Genomic DNA, 16,130 nt, shown 5'->3' with positions numbered 1-16,130 from the left:
ATTCCTATAACACTATGGAGCAAGGCTGCTGGTCAAGCCCCAGCAGCATCCTTGAACTTGCTCAGCTTGTTACCATCAATAAAAAGGCCATTAATTGCACAATGTGCCTGTTAAAAATAACTCTAGAAGTCGTAACTAGTAAATTAGTAAGACATCAGGAGTCGCAGGCACCTTAGTATGGCATTATGGAAACCACAGAAGAGTCAGAATTCCCTCAGAAGCTTTCCCCAAGGAAAACATACAGGGAGATCCTCTCCCTTTGATTGGGCCCAGTTAACAAGGTCCACTCTCCATGCAACCAGCCAGCCCCTTCCATTAGGGAACTTTCCCTCTCCTCTGCCCTCCTAAGTGAAGTGCCTGTGAGACCATGCCAAGCAGCACTCTACACTAAGGACATCACATATGTATCCAAAATAATCCTCAGACCAAAGTACAACAGGCAATACAACAAACTCTGTAGACTTACACATAAAGAAAAGGAAATAAGAACTTCCCTACAGCCTCCACACAACAGGGGAAAAAAAAAAAAAAAAACAAGCCCCCATTCAATGCTTAAATTCAGGTGGACTTGATGAGGGGTAAGAGCTACAACCAAATTAGCAGCTGATGCTTGTGCCTGTATGATGATGCTCAGCTGTGTCAACTGAGACTGTCTCCAGGTGGAATCAGGGAGAACAGCTCCCCTGTGAGGGTCTCTATTTCAGAAACTGCCATTTCTGTTTCAGAGCCATCCTTGAGGACAGCTGTCCCTCTGCAGACAAGCCCCTTCTACAGCAAGTCATCTGCAGTGCCACTGAGGTTACACTGAGGAAGAGGTTGATCTGTTGTGTCCCTACCAGATTCATGCTTTAAGAAACAGTTGATGAGGCTTCCTAAAAGCACGTCAGTGAGGGGCGGCGAGCTTCATACCTGTGGCTTCAGCACAGCAAGCTGTAGCACGGCTGCACGGACACTCAAGGTGTCAGGAATGGCTCATGTTGGAGAATCATCACTTCCAGCCCCACTGGAGTTACATAACTCCATCTGATCTGATGGTTGGCAACCCTGCCCATGGCAGAGGGATGGAACTAGATGATCACACAGTGGTTTGGGTTGGAAGGGACCTTAAAACCATTCTGATCAACCCTTGCTGTGGGCTGATTGCCACCTACCAGATCAGGCTGCCCAGAACGCCTCCAGGGATGAAGCATGCACAACTTCTTTTATTTTAAAGCCATTCCCCCCCGTTCTATCTCTATCAGACCACATAAAAGGTTTAAGGTCCCTTGCAACCCAACCCATTCTACGATCAATGTAATGAAATAGCTTACAGTGGATTTCTCAAATAGGCTAACTCCAGTTTGAGGATGCTTAAAACCTGACCTAAAGACAAAGAGATGATGACCCACTCTGCTCTCACCCCTGTTACATCTACCGTGTCCAAAATGCTTTGGGGGCAGGAGGGACGCCTCCGCTCCAGTGGGTTCCAGGCTGGATCGAGTATCGCTCTGCCCGCACCACTGTAACGCGATGCCGGCGCAGGGCAGCACGCCAGCACAAACACCGTATCGGGTGCTCCGGCTGCACCGACAGCAATGCTGCAGTGTCCCGGGGCCAGATCCAGCCCCTCCACACACGTGCACCTCCGGTGCCGATGGATGGCCGTGCAGACACAGCCCGGGTCTGCACACAGCAGCGGGCGGCAGCAAGCCCCACAGAGGAGATCTGCGTGCCTGGCGAGTGCGAGGGCTCCTGGGAACAGCCCTTTTACTGGGCTCCAGATGCTGTGGAGTGATTGCTTATATGAAGGCGGGGGAGGCCCCTTTACTGTTTCTCATTTCCTCCTTTTTTTTTTTTCTCTCTTTTTTTTCTCCTTTTTTTTTTTTCCCCCCCGCCCCCCGATTTCCTGGTTTTGTTCAGAAGCACAAGAGAGTCATTCATCATTTTTCTTCCAGCACAAGGAGAGCTCTCACCTCCCCCTCACCCCAAAATCCCTGCCCACCAGAACAGGCCAAAAAGGCTCGCAGCAGGGAAGACAGAGATCCCCAGCTCCTCCAAGCAGCCTGGGCACAAAGGGCCACTTTCTCAGCCGGGATCAGTGGGTGCCAGCCCCAAAAGGGTGAAGGCCAAAACTCAATGCTAGGTCAGAAAACGGATATCGGTGGCAGAGAAAAGCAATTTGCACCGGTTTGAATTACAGGAGATGGAAAGCAGAGGGTAATTTGCATGCTGAGGAGACAGACAGTGCCTCAGGTAACAGGAATAAAGAACTGGGAGATGCAGGGCCACTTCCTTCGCAGCCCTCCCGCTAACCCAAACCCAGGGTGGTTCCATCACTGTGCTGATCCCCTGCCCCTCAGAAGGAGATGGCAGTGGTCCAGGAGCAGCCTAGGTGCAGGATTTGCACATAGTGACAAGCCACCAGCACCAGCTTTGGGGATGGGCTTCCAGGAAAGCCCCATTTGGAACATAAGAGGGAGTGAAAAGGGCCAATACAAATGCACCCACCCAGAGGGCCAAAGAAAAACCTTTGTATGGCTTTGATTCATCATCTCCAACTCCCAGTTGGGTTCACTACCACCTCAATATCTTTCTGATGACCTTCTCCTTCTCTTGGAGGGAGAGAGCCAGGACTAGGATACCTCAGTACAGCTGTGACAAAAGGAAATACTCCAAATGTCCTGAAGAAAGAGAGTAGGAAAAACCCCAGGTAGTTAGAACACTTGCATACATTTTTATAAGCAACTGTGCCTCTGCACAAAAAACAGGACAGTGCAAATACATGGCATCTGCATGGGCCTTCTGGCTTGGCTGACAACCTGGTAGAAAGGAAAGAGCAAATAAAACTGGACATAGAAAACATGTTCTGGGTTTTCATTTTGTTTGTTATGTCAAACAGGTCTGCTCGTGGTCAAACATAAGGCTTTGTTATAGCGTTTTTAAAAGGAAAAGGAATATTAGACTGTGGTCAGTAAAGGGCTGGTGGGATGGAGGGAGCCTGAGTACCAGCAGTTCCACTGAGGAAAGACACGATGGCACGATTCCAGCAAGAACTGAACAATAACAATAGAAGCCACCAAAAAGTGACATTCAGGTGAGTGGATTTGTCGAGTTTCCATGACCTGAAGTGCCATCACTTGGAAAGACCCCAGTGTTTCAGTGTGGGAGCTTAGACAGATGGTGTTCATATCCTGTGCAAAGGAAGAGTTCAGGTCGAATATCAGGAAAAATTTCTTCTCAAAAAGGGTGGAAATGCACTGGAGCAGGATACCTGGGGAGGTGGTGGAGTCATTGTCCCTGATGGTGTTCAAGAAAAATGGCAGATGTGGCACTGAGGAACACGGTAGATGGGCACATAGTAAGGCTGGACTAGGTGATCTTAGTGGTTTTTCCAACCCTAATGACTCTATGATTTTTCTCACTTTTCTTTGTGGGTTAATTTTTGCTTTTTACTGTGAGCAAACATAATGATCAGTCCCAAACACGGGTCCCAGGCAGGACCCAACATGTGGACTCTACTACACCACAGACCCGGAGCCTGTCACCTCCTTGGCTCCAACCCTCCCACCCCGCCGGGATGGACCCTGCCAGCTGCTCTCTCCGCAGTGATGCAGGTCTGAGCAAGTCTCCACTGAACCAGACAGGTCAAAATGAGCCTGCCAGAACCTCTGCAAAAATAATGCCAGGTGAATTCGAGAGTGGGCATAGGGACAGAAGGGGAGGCTGAAGCGCAGCAAGAGAAAACGAGGAAGAGAACGCAGCACTTTGCAACAGACAGAAAAAAAGCCCAATAGCCCAAAAAATAGGCAATGGGACAAAACAGCAGCTAAGGAAGAAGGCAAGAGGGGCTAGGATGCACACGTTAGTGAGCATGGATCTAATAGTGTGTTTCCCTCTTGGCATCACTGAGTGCCCCACCAGGGGCCCATCAGGCTCTCACACCACAAAAGACCAGTTTTCTGCTGTTGTTGGAAAGAGTATCAAAATAACCCCCAAAAATCCCGGGGAATTTTACACTGGAGGTTTTCAGCGATTTCTTCACCACGGCATGTTCAAACTAGGCTGCACATGCCATGTGGCACCACAGTGCTTTCTGCAGCACTATCTCCGCAGTACCTCCCAGCCTGTTCTGTCTAAGAAACGGGGATATGGAAGGGATGATAGCAGCCCAAAACTGAGACCAGCTCCAAAATGAGGCCAGCTGGACACTGTTCCAGCTACAGCCCTGCACTTTGGCCAGGAAAAGCCCTGCACGTTTTCTTCAGAAAGGAGCTGGGAGTGAAAAGCTCGCAGCAGGAGCGCTTCCTCCCAGCCTGACCCGAGCCATCCCACGTACCCGCAGCAAGGGCATGGCCACAGGCAGCCAGCTTGCCCACCCTGCGAGGAGAAAGGGGAAGTTAATTTTCTCAGCCAAAAGAAAACAGTTCCAATGGCAGGAACATCGCCATGATGTTTAGTCACTCGATACTTCTGCTTCTCCTGTATGACAGGAGTCAGACAGCACTGCAAAATGCATTTGCCCAAATTTTGTTGTCCAAACTCTGATGCCCAAGCTTTGGTGTTCCAGTGTCCCTGTGTGAGGAAAGGATTTTGGGAAGAGCTGGACTCCCCTGAGCCCCAGCAAAGCAGGCTGCCTGCAAACAGATACATGGAAAAAGGGCAAACCTGCAGCCCTGGGCTAGGGCTGCCCAGGGTCTGACTCACCAGCCAAAAACAGCAAAGCCAGCCATGCTGCAAGCCAGGGCATGACGGCTTCAGTGCCCAGAGGACCAACTGTATCTCCTGTTCTGCAGCACAGCTGCTGTGGGAAAATCCACATTTGCTCCATCTTCAGCTGTGAGTCCATAGAATCATAGAATGGCTTAGGTTGGAAAGGATCTTAAAGCCCATCCTGTTTCAACTCCCTACTATGGGCAGGGCTGCCACCCACCAAATCAGGTTGTCCAGGGCCCCATTCAACCTGGCCTCGAATGCCTCCAGAGATGGGACATTCACATCTTCTCTGTGGACCTGTTCCAGTGTTCCATGCCTATGTCTATGACCATGTTCCAAGTCCAAGACTCTACTTCACATGTGGTATTGTTTTGACAATGAAGCTAGCACCCTCAGCCCAAATTCCATCTGCAGGACAATACCTGATCCCTAGTGTCACAGTCCTTCTTGTTCTGCCTGGAGGCATGGGCTGGGGCTGTTTGCCTTTCAGGCACAATGCATGCCTGCAAGGTTGGTGAGAAAAAGGTGCAACCAGCTCAGGGTAACTCCCGGGCAGAGCAAACAGCAGGCTCCAAGTGTTGCACAACGAGCCTGCGTCCCACAGCCAGGCGGGCAGCCCTGCCCCACTCCTGCTGCTGACACCACTCAGCCCATAGCTGCAGGGATTTCAAAGGCACAGTGCCTTCCTCACCAAGCCACCATGCTAACTGCAGCACTGCACTGCAGACACTTTACTTTCAGCTATATAGACCTGAAGTTTCAGCCATTAACTGCTCTCTCAAGGAGAAGATTATGTGAATTGTCTCGTCCCCAAATTCTGACCGAGTCCATGGTGGGCTGCTTCAAGAGAAGAGCTGCAAGAATGCTTGAAGCCCCTCTGGTGGAAATCAGCAAGGCAGCTCAAGGCAAAGCTCACCCCATACTCACTCTTTTCTTTAATTCCCAATTTATGCACTGCTGGTCACCACCTAAGGCAGGATTATGGGCTTGATGGACCTTTGGCCTGATTGGGCTGCTGCCAGGTAATATCTGTGCTGCACTTTCAGCAGGGTCTGAATTTTCAAAGGGCTGTTTCAGGACATGTGGGACCAGCCCAATGGCCAGGGGTTAAGGTAACAAATCCTTGAAATCAGACTGATAAAAAGACAGAATAAACAGAAAAAGAGAGGTAAGCAATGACTGAAATCAATAACAATCATCACTAGAAAGTCGGAAGCGGTCCAACCAGCTGAGATTAGAAGAAAGCCATCTGCATGATCATTTTTCACTCTTTTCTAGCAGGCAAATTTTGTTAATGCTGAAAAATCTGCAATTTGTCTGTCAGTTCAGCTGGCCTTAGTCCTTGCTGGATGAGGGTCATTGTTCATTCCTCAGAGGACTGAGCACAAAACAAGTCATGTTCTCTAAAGTCAGACGTGCAATAACCTGATCACCTCCCTGGTCACTCTGCCATGTTCAACTCCAGAATAGGAGGAGAAATAGCAAAAAAAGTCAAGCCCTGGTCCACGAAGTTGGGGCTGAGCAAAAAGAAGAGCTTAGTCCCACGATGGAGATGGCTGGACTAGATGATCTTAGCGGTCTTTCTAATCTTAATGATTCTATGATTCTGTGACTCAAATGGAGAACCTCTGCCCAATCAGAAGTATCTGAAACAATATTCATAAAGCAAACACTGCAATGACCAGCAAGAAGTGTCCCTTTTGCACGTCTGCCCCTTACCAGCACACACTTCTCAGGACAGCACTGACTGTACTAGAAAGGGGTTCAAATCAGATTGAGCTCACAGAGTCCACACAGTACCTTTGTTTAAAAAGCTATGTGAGAAATGATAAGCTTTTACAGACAGATTCTGTGCAAACGTAAGCAAGGGAAAGTTATCAGCTGTGGGCTACCAAAATATTTACCCAACCTGCAGTTGCTCTGGCAGCTCTGTGAAAGTCACATGCTGTCATTTTTATGGCATTTTTTTGACCAAAACTCAAATGCAGAGGATCCCTTGCCACAGACATTCCCAACCACTTCCCTACCCCAAATACAAATGGGGTCCTTGCAAAGTAGGAACAGCACTATGGAAACCCACCACAGATGGTGGATGCCCTATCCCTGGAGGCATTCAACGCCAGGTGGGATGGGGCCCTGGGCAGCCTGATTTGGTGGGAGACAACCCTGCCCACGGCAAGGGGTTCTGAACAGACAGTCTTTAAGGTGTCCTCCAACTCAAGTAATTTTATGATTCTATGTAGCAATATCCAAGCGTAAAACAAACCGGAGGAATCATTAGCAAGCCTACATGAATGGCTCATGTTGAGCAGAGACTAAGAGCTGAGACAAGACACCCTCATGAAGCAGGCTGCGACATTTTAGTGGCTGTGCTTGATCTAATACTTGGGTTTAGATCTCATCTGGCTGAAAGCCACAGCTTCAGAACCACATCTGGAGTAGGATGTCAGTATACGCTGCACGTTTCCTGACAAAGGCTTGGGATACCAGTTTTTATTTTTAGTACTATTTTCATTTCTTCATGTAATGAGTTCAGTGTTTCAGGCAGCCCTGGAGGAGCAGGAAGGACATGTCCTGTAATAAAACTAATTAATTCATGTGGAATTTCTAGCCATTATTGTGAAAGTGGCCAAATTCCTCACTCCTGAAAAGCTGCCAAAATAGCCATTAATCTGGCTGTGGTCATAAGCAGGATTCCTGTGGCCTCCTGCAACACTCGACCAGCCCCCAGGACAGGGAATGTAGAAACCGAAGCGGATGTTGTGATTTCCTCACCCCAACTCCTACAGCCCCAGCTTTGCTAAATGGGACCATTGCCTTAAAGGGCTCAATGCCAAATTCCTCCCAGTGCCCCCCGACCAGACGTGCCTCAGTCATGTACACAAAGGTCAAGCCCTCAGACCACAAAATCAAGCAGTTCAACATCATTCAAAGCTCTGCAGACCAAGCTTTTCCACCTGCCCAGCCTTGATCACACTCTCAGTGACAGGTGTCCTGAAGGGAACAGGAATCTGTTCTGAACACTTTGGAAACTGTATTCCCACCACCCCACTGGGTCTGTTAGGAGGGTGAACTTTTCAAGTCCCATCTGCTATCAGTGGGAAGCCAGGCTCCTCCACAGAGAAATTTCAGGCAAGAATCCCATCAACCAAAATCCCCCAATAATGCTCAAGAATTAATGGAATCTGTCTTGCTCCCTGTGAGCTGGAGGTGACAGGGTCTGTGGGGTCTAGCATGGAAAATAAACATGGAATAAACTTATTTCAGTCAGTACTGTCAACTACAACAACAAAATGACTCAGAATATCTACAAGGTGCCAATCTATTGTGTAAGAAGGCCGTAGTTGCCACAGTCTCCTTTTGCTCCAAAAAATGCTGAACTGCTCTTTAAATTCAGTGATGGGTTAGAGGGTCAGGATCAAAATAGCACCTCTGGTGCTATCCCACCATCCAGTCCAAGGAGTGGCCACTCTCTTCAACACCACAAGGAAATCCAAATGTTCTGCAACAAACGTCCTGTTTAACAGACTAGCTGGATTTCTAACACTTTAAATAAAATTCTCCTCAAACCACTTCTGCATAAGACATGGAGGGATCACTGTTCACTATGGGTAATAGAAAAGGTCCCCTACCATGGCTACCCATTGCTTTAGGCCTCCTCATCCCAGTTACCATCATGGCAGATGATTTACCTGTCCAATCACACCACTGTTAGGTCAAGGTGGGCAGCTGTGATTTCCCTGCTGTTGCATCACTCCGGTTTGTATGAAGTTCAGATGAAGGGTAACTGCCCTCTGCACATCAGAGATTGTATCAAACTCACAGTCCTTGGCTAGTGGTAAATACTGTGCAAGAAAGAGAAGGCTCTTGGAGCTCAATAGTGTAGATAGACAAGAAGGTTCTACCACATGACTGTTCTTGTCCAGTCTGACTGAGAGCTACCTGGTCAGAGCCTGGATTAGACCCTGGAACAGTGCTGAAACTCCTATAGCTTTATCACGCAGCATTTTTTCTCACTAATTCAGCTGCAAACCTAGAAGAGTAGAGCTGATACCATGTGGAGGGTGAATTGCAGCAGCCCTGACAAGTGCCCCCAAAACAAGACATGAACCAGCTGGGTAACTGGAATTTGCCTTTAGCAAAGGGACTGCAGGGTGAGTGAGGAGGACCAAGAGGAAGAGAAAACCACCACCGAAAGTCCCAGAGTTGTTGGGTTACCCTCACTGCAAACAGAAATGTCACTGTGGCCAGCTACCCTGACCCTATAACCCACACAGCCAACTGCTCTGGTGGCCAAGATCCAGAGGACAGAAACCAGGTACCTCGGGGAGCACCCAAGCAACCGTGGTTCATCTCCCAGCTGGCAATCTGGACTGTCCACTACCTCATGAGCTCTACATAGATGGGGCCAATGGGGCACAGCCCCACCACCAGCCTTGGGCTCCAACAGCACAGGAGGTCAAGAGCCCCAAGCCAGTCACCCTCCCTGCTCCTCCTCCTTGCTGAATGTAAGTTTCCTTCCCTGTTTCTGCTTGCTTTTGAAGTGACAGATGAAATGGCAGCAGAATGGAGCAGAATGCAAGGAGAGACGAATGTTTCCACATGGACCATGTGGGAGGGCCATCACTGCTCAGGGTGTAAACTGCGTACCTCACTCTCACTCAGCTCACTGCTGAGCCACAGCCTCCATGCTGTGGGAAAACCCTTCCAAATTCAAACAGAAAATCACCCCCAGATGAAAAAAAGTTCAAATTCTGGCCAGGATTTTCCCTACTCCCTTCAGAGTAAAATCAAGGTCTTCTGAAGTGCAGGACACTAGAAAACAGGCCACAATGGAAGACACACACTTGCTCTTTGAAGATGCTTGGAGGACACTTAACACAACCAAAATGCCTTCAGCAACTCACTTGATCCACCAGTCCCCCCAAAGCCTGAACAAGAAACATTCGTGGGACATGGACATCAGGTGCCCACTCTTTCCTAGTTTTAAGACAGCAAGGGGAAACCCATCAGCATGGACTGGGTCTTTAAGTACTAAACAGAAGAGTTGAGATCATGCTGCCTCCACTGAAGTCTAAAAAACAAGTGGAGAAATCTTGCTGTGGTCTTGAGTAGAAATACTGGGTATTGCTTAAGGAATTTTCCCTGCACTGTAGGACTATGGATCTTTCCAACAGAAGATGTCATGCAAGTAATTGCAACAGCATTTCCCTGGTGTCGGTATGCTGCATCAGCTGGCTACAAAGACGAGGTGCAAGGAGGCACAGAAACTCTCCCCAGAAATTGCCTTCAGCCAGCAAGGCAGCGAAGACGATATTAATTTCAATGGCAGAGCATTAAAAATCCCTTCATCCCACCTGAGCTGTTCTATCTGCAGAAAATTGTAAGGAAAAGCACAGATTTCAACACGGTCCAATTCCCACCAGCGCTTTGTGTCACTCTCAATTACAGCCCAGAATGAAATACCAAGAAATCGTTCCTCGCGGCTGGCAGAATTAATGGGATCTTTGACTACAGAGAGCACCAGGCAGTGAACTTGCTCCCTTACCAGCCAAGAGGCACAGTGCAGCTTTCTTCAGAATAAAAGCTGCAATGTCAAAAGATAGATTAAGGCTTATAAAAGTGACCTGATGTTTTTCCGTACTCCAGTCCACAAGAAAGGCATGTGATTACTGACCCTTTCCTTTCTAAAACAATTTATATCATAAGACAAGACAGCAGGAGATTTTCATCTTCCTACTCATACCTAGCCAAATTACATATGGGCAAAACACTAAATACACCACCATTCTGCAGCTGCAACAGTGGAACCCAAGCTGTCATATGCTGAGCTGCCTTAAAGCTCTAGGAACTGTACTCTAACCTCTGTTCCTCCAGCCTTCAGCCAGGACAACCACAGCACAGAATCATGGAATGACTTGTGTTGGAAGGGACCTCAAAGATCACCCACTTCCAACACCTAGCCATGGACAGGGTTGCCAACCACTGGATCAGGATGCCCAGAGCCCCATCCAACCTGGCCTCGAGCACCTCCTGAGATGGCACATCTGTCACGTTTGCTTGTAATGAGATGCCCGCTTGCATGTTTAATGAGCTCTTACTTGGCCAACTAGTGAAAGTATCCTGGCCATCAAAGGTGGGCAGAGATGTGCTTCAGCCACAGATTTGGTCTGCTGAAGGTAGTTTGTGGTAGAATAATCGTCACAGAATCATTTAAGTTGGAAGGGACTCTTAAAGGTTATCTGGTCCAACTCCCCTGCAACAAACAGGGACACCTACAGCTCCATCAGGTGCTCAGAGCCCCTCCAGCCTTGAGTCTCACCAGAGATGGGGCATCCACCACACATCTGGGCAACCTGTTCCAATGCCTCAGAATCCTTATTGCAAAAAAACTTTCTCTTTATATCCAGACAGCATCTTCCCTAACCGGTAACACTGGGATCACTTACAGAGCCAGAGGTGCAATCTCCTTTTTTGGCTGGTGTAAAACAAGTGGCGCTACATTCACAAAACAGCACCTGAAGTTGTCGTTCTGTTCTCCAGCACTGTAACTCCTCAATTCAGCATGGCTGTGGGACAGCACTGGTAGAGGGGACACAGACTTCAAACACACTGCATCCAGCCCCAGGTGTGTGCTGAGGACAAACACACCTCGCTGGCAGGAGCAAACAGCTAGCCATGACATGATGGAAAGCAGAGCCTGATTATTTCAATATGTGCCGCTACACACATGCTGATCTGGGCAGCACCTTCCCATGGAGGAGGGGGGAATACCTGGAAACTCAGCACACCGCTGAGCTCAGCCCTTGTAGAACAGAAATGCTTTAAAAGCATCTTCACATTTTACCTTGCCCTTCGTCTTACTCTGCCAGCCTCAAGCAAAAGAACTACCCCAAAGGAATCCACCAAGTCCCATTCTCCCAAACCCAGCCATGTCTGTGGGAACAACGGCAGCAGCCCATCGGTGGGATGCATCAGCTCCTGTGAATACTGCAGCCAGGTCTTGCCCAGGGCCAAACACAAACACACCTCTCGCATTCCAGTTTTCACTGCTTTGCCTCTTGAATTGTTTATCTCGGCTCAATTCCTGGATGTGGATAAAACAAACGACATGGACTTTCTCACAGACAGGGCTCCTCGTTGTTCCCCTGACAAATACCACACTCAGCGAGCATGAGCCTGAAACCCAGAGGAAAGGAAACAACTGCAAAGGGCAAGAAGGAAACAGATCATTTGCCAAGGGACAGCATGAAAACACATTTCTCCTTTGGGCCAGAGCCTTGAAATCTTCCCAGACTCCCCATTCCTTCCAGCCCACGTTCACAACACTGTAAGCCCTATCACAGCACACTGAAGGAAGCATCATTTTCAAGAAGCTGTTGTTATTTATTACCTTCATATCTAAAAATGGCAACCAGCCCAGGACCCAGTTGGTTTCATCCTTGACCAGACACAGCTGATGCGGGAGACCTTGGAAACCTGGTCCATCTACTGGCAGAACCCCAGAGGCAACAAGGATGGAGGAGCTGTATGCTTTCTCATTCACGTACCATCCTTGGAGCTGTTATTAATTGCATTTCACTTGTAGTAACTTCTCCCACAACCCAGAGCTCTGCAGCCCTTCAGTTCAGCCGGAGCAGCAATATCAACACAGTGCCATGGACTGGCTCTTTGCAGCTGGCTTCTCCGATGTCTCACAATACGCAAGCCTGCATAAGCCAAGCTGGATGCCCAGCTACAGCTCTGGTAATGAGTTTCTCCCATGCCTGTGCACTTCTGACTCGAAAGCTAACTGGTGCAGAGCATGTGAGATGCTCATATCCAGGCTCTCCCCTGCCCACTGCCTACACCTTTCTGACCTTTAAGGCTATGTCAGAGCATCTGGCGGGGTCAGGAGCTTTGGAGGCGGAAGGGCAGATACACATGTGAACATGCAGAGCATGACAAATGCTTTGTTTCCGTAGAAAAGCCGGGGGAAAGAAGAGGTCTTCCTGGCAATTCAGTGGATGTGAAAAATGCAGTCATAGCATTACTGGCATGATTTTCGAGTTGCTGTTAAAATTCCACTTACATTATGCTACCTCCAACATCAGAGTCTTCTGTGTTTTGGAGCAATACATTAAACTGTCTTTTAGCAGCTGCCTGCCAAGGGGGAAATGGAGGTTTTGACATCTGACCCATGAGGAAGGATGTGTGGCATTTGGGGCCAAATCCCAAATAGGGATTTTAACTGGATGTTAGAGCAAACTGCTTTGCTAATGGTTAACTATTTTGGTGCTGTTTTTGTTCCATGGGAGTCCCTAGCCTGGTCAATGGGGCAGCCCCAGCCCTGCAAGCTCAAGTTTGCCTGCACCTTAATCCTTTAATCCTAGGATATCATCTCCATTAGGAGCAAAGAGCAATGATGCACTGGCACAGGCTGCCCAGGGAGGTGGTGAAGTCATCATCCCTGGAAGTCTTCAAGAACTGTGGAGATGTGGCACTGAGCAACATGGTTAGCAGGCACAGTAGGGATGGGATGGAGTTGGACTAGATGACCATAGAGGTCTTTTCCAACCTTAATGATCCTGCTCAGTTCTAAAATGGCCACTGGGGACCGGGACACAGCATGCCAGCAAGCAGGGTGCTAGGACACTGTACAGGCAGTCCTCGCTCTGCTCCAAGTGCCCGACCTGTTAATCCACCTTAATTTAACATGGTGTGCAGAGCTCTGTGCCGTGCTGAAGGAATGAATTCACTCAGGGCTGGCATGAGAGCTCCGCACACAGTAAGAGCCCTCTGTCCCGCATGCGGGCAGCTTCACTCAGCACTATGTCAAGTTGGTGATGCGATGACCTGAAATAAACCATAAAACCATGCGGTCCAGTGGCATCGGAACTATTTTGGAGGCCCCGGTCCCCGGAGGTGCTGAGCCTCCGTCTCGCTGCCTCCATCCGCAGGAGTTCATGCCCTTGGCTCCCCGAGGGGGTGGAGGTTCTCAGCCCGATTTCCACAGACTGCCGCTGTTTTGTTCCAACATTCCCAACATCTTCAAAATACCCAAAGCTTCTTGTGCAATGAGCAACATCCCCTGCTTCCTAGCTACGTGGTGGTTTATGTTACTTTCCGCCTACAACCATTTCAGGATTGGCTTTACAGACCTAAGTGGAAGACTAAACAATGCCGGAGCCACAGTGGGAGGATTTGCAGAGTTTTAGTCCTTGTTTCGTTTGGGCAATCCTTCTGCATCTCATCAGGGACAAAAAAACTTGCCAACCTCTTAATTTAGGAATAGCACGAGCTCTGCATTCCAGCCCTGAATCAGCCAAAGGAGCCTTTTCAAGCTGGAAAGGGGAAAAAGGGCAAATACCTTTAAGCGCATTTAAAAAAAAAAAAAAAAAAAAAAAAGGCAGACACCTGCCTTTTGCAGGCAAAAACCTGCTCTGGGGCACTGAGACAAGGTTGACATCAGCATTTGAAAGGGAATTCCAATCCCTGTGCTCTGGGTGCCAGACTGCTCTCCTTGTCACCGCTTTGAAGCAAAGGCAAACTCTCCCCGTGTACATTTTGCAGATGGGAGCAGCGCTGTGAGCCTGAGCAGAACAGCACCGAGCGGAGCTGGCAGATGGGGGCTTTGTTTTTGTTGTGGGTTTTATTTAATAGCTACAACAACCTGTTAAAAGTTTTGTAATCCGAAGAGAGCAAACCCTTTTCTGGATGTCCAGGCTCAGCTGCCAAGACGTGCTCAGTGGAGAATATTCCAGCTGCGTGCTTCACATCACGCTGCTTCAAGATGTGCCAGTGTTTTTATTATTCATCCCCTATGGACATTGCAGAACGCCACATACATTAAAGCACTCTTAAGCTGCGCTATTTATATGTGAGTGAGCGAGCGCTGCATATATGCAGAGATATGGGCAAATCAGTCACACGCGTTGTAAAGGCACAGGGAGAGTAAAATGAAGCAAAAAAGCAATTCTAGCAGGGAAAAAAAAAAAAGAAAAAGGCCATAAAAGCAAAAAACTGGCATTAATTCTGAAAATCATCTCTTAGTACACCACTGCTGTATTCTCCATTCCACCCCAGCTTCTTCTAAAAGCGTAAAGCTGGAGTCAGCATCAGATTCCTTCAATCTGAATGCCTTCGGCTTCTTCTAGAAGAGTGCAAAATTCACTCCGCAGATGCTCACATGGTGCAGCTGAGCAGCGGTGCACAGCCCCATTAGGCAAAGGAGGGGCAGGAGTGGGGATGGTTGCAGCGTGGCCGCACAGAAGCAGCACCGAGCAAAGTTTTCTATGCCGCTGTTTTTTCTCTCTCCCTCTCTGCCTCTCCCTCTCGCTCAGAGTGAGCCGAAGTGTTCGCTAAGCAAAGCAATGGCATCCCCGTGAGAGCTGCCTCGCGCAGTCAGCGCAGCAACAGGTCGGGAGCCTGTGGAGTCCCTTCAGGCGGCGTGCTCGATGATGCTGCAGTCCTCCCCGGCACCCGCTGCACGGAGGCAGAGGGGCCCCAGTCCCAGAGTGGGCTCTGCTGGGAGTTGGGCATGGCTCCCACATCGTGGCCCCGCAGCCGCCCACTTTCCACCAGGCAGCACATGGTGCTCGTACGCCGCCTCCGCCCGTATCTTCGGGGCATCCGTCACCCTACACGCTGTTTCCAGTTCCCCACCAAGCCCAAAGTCCCCCTTAGGCCCCCCAGCCCGGCGCAGTCCCCACCCCCAGCCGCATGTCCCCTCAGTCTGCCCCGGGAGACCTCCGGAGGACCCCAACCTCCACCCGGTCCCCCCGCAGCCCGGCTCCCCTCTCCTTCGGACCGGGAGCAGCCCCCAACAAATCCCATTACACCCCACCTCTGTGGATCCCGTACAAAAGGAAAACTCCCCCAGGGAAAGCTGCAACCCCGAGCAACCTCTTCACCCCACCGCGGACACCCATCCTCCCCTCACTCCCACCCTATCCTACCCCCTTTGTCCGCTCCCCCCTCTGGCATCCCCCGTCCCCTGCCCTCCCGAAGGGTCCCCTCTCTCCCCGGCTCCCGGCCGTCGCTCACCTGCGGGGCGCTCTGCGCTGGCTCCATACTCGGCCGTGTCGCGGCGGCGGGCGCAGGTGCCCTGTCCCTGCACCAAGGCTTGCAGGGGCAGCTCGGCTCCGGGGTCGGGGTAGCAGCGCAAACCGGCGGCGCAGCGCGGGGTGTACACGCCGCAAGCTTCGGCCTCTAGGCGGGCGCACACCGGACAGCAGCCGCAACCCGGTTCCCGCACCAGCTCGGGGCAGGGCGGCCGGGCGGCCGGGGAGCAAGCGGCCAGGCGCTCCGCCGTGCAGGGCGGGCAGCGGAACAGCACCTCGGGCAGCGCCGGCCCCGCCAGCGCCAGCGCCGCCGCCAACGCCGCCAGCAGCAACCGCGGCCAAGCAGCCCGCGCCGCGCCGCCGCGACCGACCCCGCCGAGCGCCATGGCGGGACTG

At 50.2% G+C, this 16,130-nt stretch overlaps 1 protein-coding gene across 2 annotated transcripts in view; it reads right to left on the bottom strand.

Annotated features, from left to right (window-relative positions):
* IGFBP2 (insulin like growth factor binding protein 2) overlaps positions 1–16,120 on the bottom strand; it is a 50,771-nt gene extending 34,651 nt beyond the window's left edge. Inside the window, exon 1 of one of the 2 annotated variants that reach the window (XM_042877835.1) lies at positions 15,718–16,120. In XM_042877835.1, coding sequence (XP_042733769.1) covers positions 15,718–16,120 — 403 coding nt within the window. Of the gene's footprint in view, positions 1–11,721; positions 11,741–15,717 lie in introns of those variants that run through there. The other variant, XM_042877836.1, reaches the window with a different exon arrangement.
* Positions 16,121–16,130: the final 10 nt, after the last annotated feature.

This window comes from Lagopus leucura, unplaced genomic scaffold, assembly GCF_019238085.1.
Source record: "Lagopus leucura isolate 7727_CA_CO unplaced genomic scaffold, USGS_WTPT01 Super-Scaffold_100019, whole genome shotgun sequence".
Classification (NCBI taxonomy): Eukaryota; Metazoa; Chordata; class Aves; order Galliformes; family Phasianidae; genus Lagopus; species Lagopus leucura.
Note: the sequence above shows the minus strand (reverse complement) of the source record. Positions and strands in the feature narration are given on the sequence as shown.